This window comes from Hoplias malabaricus, chromosome 5, assembly GCF_029633855.1.
Source record: "Hoplias malabaricus isolate fHopMal1 chromosome 5, fHopMal1.hap1, whole genome shotgun sequence".
NCBI classification, from domain to species: domain Eukaryota; kingdom Metazoa; phylum Chordata; class Actinopteri; order Characiformes; family Erythrinidae; genus Hoplias; species Hoplias malabaricus.
In genome coordinates, this window is record NC_089804.1 from 48,142,580 (window position 1) to 48,153,522 (window position 10,943).

At 38.9% G+C, this 10,943-nt stretch overlaps 1 protein-coding gene across 2 annotated transcripts in view; it reads right to left on the minus strand.

Annotated features, from left to right (window-relative positions):
* ephb2a (eph receptor B2a) overlaps positions 1–10,943 on the minus strand; it is a 65,862-nt gene that overhangs the window by 20,223 nt on the left and 34,696 nt on the right. For both annotated transcript variants that reach the window (XM_066670296.1, XM_066670295.1), the window contains exon 4: positions 1,877–2,032. In XM_066670296.1, the coding sequence (XP_066526393.1) occupies positions 1,877–2,032 (156 nt within the window). The remainder of the gene's footprint in view (positions 1–1,876; positions 2,033–10,943) is intronic.

Consider the following 10,943-nt stretch of genomic DNA (forward strand, 5'->3'; position numbering starts at 1 on the left):
GCTGACTCTCATTCACTCAGCTCATTACGATTGCTCCATTAGTAAGAAGAAATCAAAGTAAATAGCCTTTCAGTTAGCTCTAAAATGTGCAATGTGATGAAAAGAGCATTGTGTTTATTATAATGCAAAGCAATACAGAAAGAAAAGTATTCCTCTCTTCCTTCATCTAAAGCACTCAGATTAAGACCGGTATCGGAGTGCTACCCTTATTCTCAAACGTCTTCTCTCCTAAAAAGGACAGGGAATTATGCAAATCACCTTGGAGCCTTTTTTTTCTTTGGCACCAAAGAGTGACATTCTCTTTCAAAGTACTCCAGGTCCACTAACTACAGCTCCGGAAAAGGGCAACTTCATGTGAAGATGAAACTGCTCTGCACTGCATGCTTATGCATATTCTCTATGAATTACTTGCGGATTTAGAGATTTTCACATTAAACAGATATGGCTGTAGATTACATTGCTTTATTTTCTTTTGAGATCTCTACTTCAAAAAGGACGTTTTATTTTGGTTGCACACAAAATCCAAAGTAATTAGTTTGGCTTAAACTAATAACAAAAGGCAAACATATATTTACTCCAGTATGTTAGTATGCTAGACATAAATATAAGCAGAAATAAGTGATTTATAAAGTAATTTTAAACTTCAAAAAACTTCAAAAAAAGTAAACTTCACTGTTTATTCATTTTTTGAAATCATTTAAATCATGTTAAACTTCATAAATTCCTATGTTTATTGCCTAAGATGATTGTTCAACCTTTTAGATGTTTTAGATGTGTTCTCTGGGTCAGAGGACAAAGGAAACCACCCGTACTGGTACCAGAATAAAGTTCACAGTCAGGGTTTGTCATGGTCAGAGGGTGTGACCTGCACTCTGAGGACACCATTAACATTCATTCATTAATGGTCTGTAACTGCTTAATCCTGATAAGGTTTGCAGGAACACACACTGGACAGGGCGCCAGTCCATCACAGGGAATCTTTTGGTCACAAAGTAGCTCACACAGTCATGCCTGTGGACAATTTCACACACACAATCTACCTGCCAACATGGGCTTTTAAATTGTGGGAGGAAAGTGGAGCCCCCAGAGGAAACCTACGCAGACACAGGGAGAACACATTAAACACCTCACAGACCGTGACCTGAGGTCAGGACCCCAGGACCCTGAAGCTGTGTATCAGTGACACCAATTTTGTGCCACTGTGCTGCCAAATACAATTAACTCTGAAAGATAAATTATATATCCACATAATGGAGCAACATATGCTGACCTCTTAATGACTTCTATTTGATTGACATCCTTGTTTATTTCTACATAACACCAAGGTACGTTCTGCATATGCTACACCAGGATGGCTGTTTAATCAGAGATTGCAATAAGTAATCATTTTTAACAATTAATAACATAAATATATAATATAATAAAATATAAATAATACATAAACAGAACATAATAACAGCACGGTGGTGCAGCAGGTAGTGTCACAGTCACACAGCTCCAGGAGGTTGTGGGTTCAAGTCCCGCTCCAGGTGACTTTCTATGTGGAGTTTGGTGTGTTCTCCCCATGGGTTTCCTCTGGGTGTCTACTCAAAAGTGTCCATAGGTGTGAGTGTGTGAGTGTGTGTCACCCTGAGAAGGACTGGCACCCCTCCAGGCTGTGTTCCTGCCTTGTGTCCAGTGATTCCGGGTAGGCTCTGGGCCCACCGCGACCCTGAACTGGATAGGCAGTTACAGACAATGAATGAATGAGTAACATAAATAAAACTTATGTTTTGTGCAGTTTTCAATTTTATGCTTAAACATAATTTGCTAGTCAACGTTTCTATTAGCATGTCACATAATGTTGTTTTTAAAAGCATTTAGTTCATAAACATACTTGTGCAGGGCATCTGTGCAGGGTCCGAGTCAGTGCGGTAGTAGCCATTGCGGCAGACACAGTTGGTTGCCCCCTCGTTTGTGGTACGGCTGTTCATTGGGCACTGCAGGCACTGTTGATCACCCTGGGATGGCTTGAAGAATCCAGAGGGGCATGCTGGGTAAAGAAAATGGAAAGGGTATTGTGAGGAAAAGAACTTAGGGTACTTTAAACTTTAGCTAACTTTCTGCAAAGCTGTGATTTCCTATTGTTACAGCTGATGTTCTGACAATGTTATTAGGAACGGAATGGCTTAGCCACTGAGGGAAACCGCAAACATCTTGTATATGTTAGGATGTTGTTTTTGCTGTTTTTCCGTCTGTAGTCCCATGGACTGACTGAAAGGCATATCACAATGCACTCTGATGGGCCTCTGGTGCTGCTGGGCAGTCAGGCCTCTCACTGTTCTACTTTTGTTAGTCACACAAAGAGAACAGCACTACTCAAAAATATCTGAGCACACTGACAAAAGCCATGAGAAATTCCAGATGCATTATTTTTCAGGCCCCCCAAAAAAATCAACAAAATACACAATTACTTGCTTCATACAACTGCATATTTCCACTGGGAGATCCTTTGATGATTTCTTTTAATGTAGGGCTTTGACACGTACAATAGACAGAACTTCTTTGTTGGTGAAAAGTCGATCGTATCGAGCGATAAAGTGTGACATTTATACAAGACCACTAAATGAAAATTGTTGTGTGGAGGTGGTCGTGACATGTAACATGACAGACAATCAATAAAGTGTTTTTAAGATTTCTCCATCCGTCTCCCAGTTGACGACATCCTTTATCTCTTCATTACAAATCAATCAACAGCAAACAAGATTTTCCCCATCAAAAAAAGAAGGTAAAAACAATAATAAAAAAAGTAAATAGTAGTAATAGCACAGAACAAAAGCAAGTCAAACCCATGACACATTTTCCGCAGGTGCACACCAGACCCCTTCCCTGAAAACCCACTGAGCACAAGCGAGTACAATGAAGCTCATTCTATTAAGCTAATATCCCACAGTGGTTCTGACAGTACAACATTAGTCTTGGCTGCCTCTCTTAGGCTGTGATTGATGACAGGGCGTTTGCTTTCTGCCAGGAGGAATATGAAGCTTACATATTCTCACTTCACAGTTAGTTAAAAAAGAGGGAGGCCCACCACGAGGTGTTGGATACGCTTGAGTGCGCAGAGAGCTGAGTGGCAGGAACACAAATGGACTGGGATGGAATTTAATGTCGGTGCTACCGCAGAGAACAACAATAGAGAGAGCAAGTAAAGCAATATCCTGGTGATATATAAGCTATGTACTATATTTCGGAACACGATAGTTTAAGGAGCAGATGGACAATAAGACTGTGGCAGAAGAGAATCCACAGTTCCAGAGATTTACAGCCTCTGGTGTGAGATTTCTGGTTCTGCCTGTGAAATGCAAGCACCCATGAACAATGCTAATATGCTAAAAAGAAGCTATTTTACTGCCACTATTGGGAATGCACAATTACATCAGAGCCATATTGGTATCATCAGATAATTGCTTTCCCACACGATTGACATCAGAGTGATGGTTAGAAATGGCTAATTTTTCAAACTGGTATCTGACCACTTCTTTATTAATATGTCCCAAAAGGAGCAGTATGTTTAGGTGTTGCTGAACCATCAGTGTGGCAAGTAGCCAGACATGTATTACACAAGAATTATAGTGTTTTCGCATTTTAGGAGGATATTATTTGGCCTGTACAAGCCTGAACAAGCCAGTAGGTGGTAATTATCTAGTTTCAGGTTGTGTCTGTAAAATAAAAGCATGCATGACTATTGTGAATATATGAGAAAAAGCACAATGATAACAGAATCTTACTAATAGTAAAAATATTACTACTGTTTTGTTTTCAAACAAGTAATTGATGACTTATATTTATTTGGAACAGTGCACATGTATGCAATGATGACCTAAAGTGCTTAAACAAATTATTTCAATGTTAAATCAGGTACACATAGTCCTTTTATATGGATAGGTTTCTATATCATCGAAATATATATGTATCTTCATCTGCTATGACATACACATCTAAATATCAAATATTGGCTGTGGCCCAAAGTTTCCACACTGGAGCATCCTTAGCCACTATTTATGACAATCCACCTTATTTCTCTGATAACATTTCATACAACACAGAGGTTGTGAAATATTAAAACAGCTGTAATGAGAAAAAAATGTTCAAAGCTGTATGCTGCATGGAACAAATTCGATCAAATGGAATTTTTTTGTGTGAAATAAAATTGGGATCACTGTGGCAAATGGCTTTACAGTGTGAAAGTTCTGACAATTACTGAAAGGTTTCATCATCAGAGTAGAGCGTTATCACGAGATGTAGTCTCACTGCCACTGAGCCAAATGGCTTTCTTAGCTTTTTAGGGCTTCTACAAAAAGTGTGTGATAGTGTATAAAACTAAACTTGAAGTACAGATAAAAAGTGTGCCCTTCTGTGTCAGTGAACTCGTAGAGAGTTACTGAATTTATCAACAATCATCATCCATCAAGCATAATGCTGTAATTGCCAAGATTTAATGAAAAAAAAAAAGTGAAACTACAAAACAATGTATATTTAAAATAAATATAGATACTAAAGAGAATCAGATGAAGAAGACGAGAGACTGTTATTCAGTAACTGCATAGATGTCAAATCCAAAGAGAAACTAGGCAAGCCTAGTTTTGCCGGACCGCCATTAGCAATATATCGACTGTTTCTGGCATTTAAAAAACAGGAAAGCCCGGAATACATACCCCTTGTCATTAGAAGGTCTGCAGAAGCTTTACATGTGTTTTTTATTATGTGATTGTGATGTACAGAAAATATGGAGGGCAGGACTAATAAATGCAGAAATGAAAAAAGGAGAACAACGTTTTGTTCATAATATATAACACCGGCATCAGTGTTTTTCTTGTTCATTTTATTTAAAAATAAATACTGGATGATCTAAAACCAAAGAACAAAGAAGACCAAGAACATTTTGTTGATTTTAAGAATTACAATTACTTATTTATTCAGTGTAACAGGTTAAAGCATGTGAAGTTTAAGGAGGATGTGTGCAGCTATATGGAGTTTTATAAACACACTAACATCAGAAAATGTCTCGCCACCACTTCCCTTTACGATATTTTAGGCAAAGACTAAGCCGAGCCTCTGGCTAACGTGCATGGTGTCCCGCTAAACACAGCCCCAGAAACACACACAAACAGAGCGCTGTCCTGTGTTATTTCCTATTATTCAGCCATTGTTTGTGCTGCAGAACCTAATGTTCTTTGGTTCCAGCTGAGAACAAATTATTCTGGTTAGCGAACCAGTTTATGTGGGTGGAAATGTGCCAAACTTGTTCCAAATTTTGTTCACGAACTGAAATATGAAATATGGCTGAACTAACAACAGACGGTGTAGTAGCACCACCTTAAGTTCTCTCTGTGAAATATGGCTGAAGTAACAGTTCCTGTTTGCGCATGTGCGTTTCAATATTAGGAGTGAGTCAGTCAAGCAGAAAATGGCTCTTCTAGGCCGGCCCGGTAGGTGGCCTGGTAAAAAAAAAAACAAGATACCAAAACAAACAAAACACGTAGCCTTAAAGGTAATTAGAAATGTTTTTCCTTATGCCTTGGACCAAACAATTCTATGAGACAGCCATAGCAGAAAGCCTCTAGTCTTCATCAAACATAGCAGTGACTCATATCACAGTCCCCTCGCTTAGACACCTGTAATTGTATAAACTATTGATGCAATCTGTTGCCTTGTGTCACAGATCACAGTCCACAGCTGTCTTTGAGGAATCTTTATCTGAGTTTCCCTCTTTACCCCCTACTGCTTTCCGTGGCCTACTTCAGCGTGTGAGGAACTCTCCCCGGCATTGCAAGCAGCAGGAGAAATATTAATATCCATTAGACTTGTACTGCAAACCTGCTGCACTCTTATGCTGCTACAGACTAATGGGTGTGAGGAAGGGACCTCCACCCGGTTCATTACCACTGGGTTGTCTCATTGTCTCTTTGTAAGAGTACTGAGTGGTCTGTTATGGGCACTGTGTAAACAGATGTGGAGAGAGCTCCACACACTCATGTATAATGTGTTTTATAGTGTATGCTCCTCTACACAACAGTTGAATATTGTGGACAAATCTCATTCCTAAGATATGTTTAAGTCTTCATTCAACAGTGTTATTAGAGTGACTGCTGTGTTAAAGGAGCAGTATGTATTGTAGCAACATAATGTTTATGTATTATGTTTACATTTTTTGAAAGAATGTGCAACTCAATACAATAAATATAGAGTGAGTCCCCCATATGGAGGCAGCTACATGTTTACTACAGATTCTCTGACATATTCAGGCTATGGCTGTTTCAGAATGTGAAAAAGACTCACTGGAGAAAATGACAGATTACTCTATTAAATTTTGCATTATTAAAGAGAATCAAGAAAATAGAAAATATACCCATTTACTATATGTTCTGCTTCAGACATTATGTGAACAACGAGGTTTTCACGAGCACTAATGAACATAAAACTATGGCTGGGGAAGCTATTTGCATAAAATGAATATATAATGTGTATCCAGTACTTTTTTTCAGAATATTATTCCATCTGTGTAATAACTGGGAGCCAAGCCTAATAGACATTTTGAGGTTCATACGTGTCAGATTCTTATATTTAAACCACATTACAGTTGTGTTCAAAATGGCTCACTACTCCTATTCCTTACATTCCTTACTATATAGTGCACTATTAATGGAACTGAATTTCATACCGTAATGCCATCTCAAAATATTATTTTGGTATATGATGTTACCATGGGGAGGGGGTGCCCAGTCAGGCTGCACTGAGCCTTAAATCTTTGAGCATAAAGTCGAGTGAATTTAACAAACACAGCCCAAAAGTGCACACCGACACGTGTTGACGTGTTGCTCTGGGAGAGCAAATTTTAGCAACTGGTGCTGAAGGAACAGAAAAGTTTGAAAATAAACTAAATAAGACTGTATACACTATTTAGAAGCACGCTAATGGTCACTTGTGGTTTAGCACATCACAGCAGATTTTTCAGCGAATTGAGGCTCAAAACACACATATTTGGAGGATAAAGCAGTATACCTGTGAGCACAAAGTCAAACGAAGGATTTTCTGAGTATTATGTCTGTTTACAGGTTAATTCCTTTCACTTTTAACCCAAACTCAGCACTAAATGTACAACTGCAGTGGGCTACTGGGCTTGTGCTTTTCTCCACTCGTTTGCAGACCATGACATCAGCAGTCATTGAGCTCCAACAGCGCCCCCTCCCTGTGGCTCTCTTAAATGGACATGAACATTTTAGCCGACTTTTAAAGGCTAAGCACCAGCTATATGAAAGTGTCAAACAAATAAATACAGTGGAATCTGAGTTCCTAACTTGTGCTTACTGATAGTCAGAAAACATGTTATTTCTTAATAATTCAAGGAATAAAGTTTAAAAGACCGTTGGTCTCCATCTGTGACGTCACGGTTGCGTTCAAGAATTTGAATTTGAAGCTCGGGTTTTTCCGTCAATTTAATAAAATTGTCAGTTTTAAAGCAAATTATTTTCATTTTAATTCATACTTCTGTATGTCAGTAATTATAATAATGTGAAATATTCATGAAGGTCCATTAAGTGGTGCTTAGCCTTTAAAGACACAGAACTGAAATTTGACACACCACACACACGTCATAACTACCACCCTCATTTTAAGATACCGTCCACATTTTTAAATACCATGGTATACGGTTTTATTGTTATATAGTGGTAATGAACCCTAGACTCAGGACTCACTGCAACCCGGACCTGGATAAGCAGCTACAGACAATGAATGAATGAGGATGAATGAATTCAGGAGGGTAGTGAGCTATCTTACCTCATGAAGTTTTTTCCCAAATAAATGTATTGAGGATATCTGAAATCTGCTAGGCTACACCAGTTTTACACTACATATTGTGGTGGATTTTGGGGTTGTTTGAGTGCACTAAGAATAGTGTACTATGTTTTTGGACATCATTACAGAACCCCAAAATAATGCACAGGTTTAGACACAGCAAATGTATAATTATATGCCAAAAGCCATGTCCCTGTACAGCATATGAAGCAGGAGAGCTGTAGATCTATTCTAACTAACATATCCTGGGAAGAAAACTCAAGTCTGCTGTGAGGCTGTGTGTGAGATGTGTGCGCACTCCCGGAAAGGGGTTAGAAAAGCAAAACAGGGGTCAGGGTTAGTGTGGGACAGCAGGGCAGCAGCACGGGCTCAGTGAGCAGCTGGTGCTCGTGTCATATTTATTTACCCACGTCCTGCTGCAAACTCACTATTAAACATCATACATGACAACTGGCCATAAGTTATAACATAAGAAGGCACTTTAAATGACACTATGTGCTATGTTTATGACAACCCCCATTCAGTACATCTACTGTAAATACAATAATAATAACCATGCCATATCAGTGGGGTGGGGATGAGGAAGGGCTTGATCACTGGACTGTGCATAAATACTAATTAATACTGTCAAGCTACAGACAGTTTGCAGGTATGGGTGGCAAATATGGCAAAACTAAATGCTACTATGTACATGTACTACATATACAGTACATGTCATAATATTGAGTTTTTCTGGTGGCTGTTTGTGGAGAGAATTGCTTGTAGTTTTTAGAGTTTGTGATACTTGGGGTTTATGTTGTTATAAGGTGGCACAACTAGCACTGAAGCCATCCTGCTGAGGAATGTTTTTTGTATAAATAGAGCTCTGTAGAATAAAAAAAAATAAATTTTCAGTCATTTTACTGAGTCCTTTTAGATCAGGTAACAGAAATCTGATCACTTCAATACACACAGTGCACCTGCAGTTGAAAAAACTCTGAGCTGGCAGTTCAAAAACTATGAAAATGGTATTCCTTTCATCTACACTGTACTTCCAGCATCATTGGGATTCGGACTTGGATTTTCCCAAAAGGGTAAAATCTTAGACAGCTACACCACTTGGGAGTTGTGAGACCAACTATTCTTAATGGCACTGTACATGTAATATTGTGAAATGGCTGACAGTACCCATAGTACATTCAGAAAAGCTTATTATGACCTACTTTATTTGGATGATATTATATTATCATATCTTCTCACCCCTTTGACTGTAACATATCAGTAAAATGGTCAGAGAAGGCTGCACAATATCACCATACTTCTTGCATTTACACTCTGTATTGAAGATTTTATTCAGGATGTTAATAAGGAGTTTGTCTATTTTTGCTGCAGAAACAGATTTTTATTGTCTGGGAAGGCTTTACATTAGATGTTGGAACAATATGAAGAAAATGACGACTTTGACAAAAGGAGGTAGACTGGCACAAGAATTAAACTGAAAAAAAAAAAGGGATCTTCTGGAGAAACATTAACATGAAACTGAGCTACGTTGATGAAAAACTGTGACAATGTGCCAGGGAAATGGATGTACTATAAATGACACCACCAAATGCCACTTAATTATTTAAATGCCAAAATGCGCAACCAACCAGCACTAATCAACTCAATCCAGCTTGATCATATGTTCCACCTCCATCCACTCCATCAGCTGCCTTGATCTAAACTCATTAATAAGATGTGTAATGACATGGATACAGTCATATTTTATTGTTTCATCCATATATATGTTGAATATATTGAATTGTGAACATAGAATCAAGGACAGAATACACCCCTAGTGTACACCACACCCACATTGTTTACTGTCTTCCTTTTATTCCCTATCAGTATATAAGCAAAAGAAGCCCCCAGACAGGCAGGAAGGGTGGGCTGTACTCAGCAGGCAAGAAGCAGACAGACAATGCTGCACAGTTCTGAAACCCAGTCAGTGTGAGCGCACTCTTACAGACACACTGCTTCAGACATCATGTGACCAGGCACTTCCCAATGACAGATACAGCCCTGTAACTGACAGTCAGCATAGAAGCAGAGAGTGGCAAGCTCATTGCACACAGATAGACACACACATAACATGTGCACACACCCCCAAACACAGATTCTAAGCTAGTCAGGCTTATTTTGATGAAAATATATTAATACTGCAGCACCACAGTATATGTTAGTGTTAATATATTGGTACTGGGCAATCAAAATGAAATAAAATACTAAAATACTGCCTATTATTAAGCTTCCTTAGGCTGGGACATGCAATTGTTTATGTTTTGGCTAATGGTCTCCTAGCGCTAGAGCGCTTAGGCTCATGTTCAGCTGCTTTTCTACTGATATTGTAAAACTGAGTATTTGTTTCAGCAGTAGGAGCACGTTTAAGTAGCTGACTTCTCTCATTATAAGGGGTGTCTATCATCTTTTGGCATGTAGTTTATTGAAAATTTAAGTCACAAGAAAAACCTCAAGATTACTACTCACTATCCTCAGCCAAGCCTTGGAATTGTGTCTGTTTTTGTTAGTGGTCTTCTAATACATTTCAAATGTAATGCCAAGAGAAACCTCAAGATCTATTTTTCATTTTTACCTTCACTCAGACCTCAAAATTGTGTCTGTTTTTGCAACTCTGGCAACAGAAAACCATAGACGTAGACTCTTTTTTTTTTTGACATCTGTTGTACATTTAGTTATCTTCTCCCACTGGACGGCGTGCTGTAACACTGCACCACGACTTTGTAGCCATCATCTTCTTTTCATCATCAGACACACTCATTAACTCCACACGACATCCGAGGGAATTCAACCAGATTTTCATCATCGAGTGAGAGAAGACTCGCAGATTAGTCCTGAATTCTTTGCAGAGGCAAGGGATTATCTGGGAGGATTCAAGGGCTGGAGCCTAGGAGGCATTGGGATGGGAACTGTGTCCCTAAATCTGCACTAGGCAGAGCTCAGTTGTCCACGAGAACAGCAGGACCAGAGAACAGTAGCAGATGACAATCTAATATGAGGGGGGCAGCCATCCAAGGCACATGCTTGCAAGATCTGAGCATAGGGCATGAGCATAAAGCAGAAGACGACTC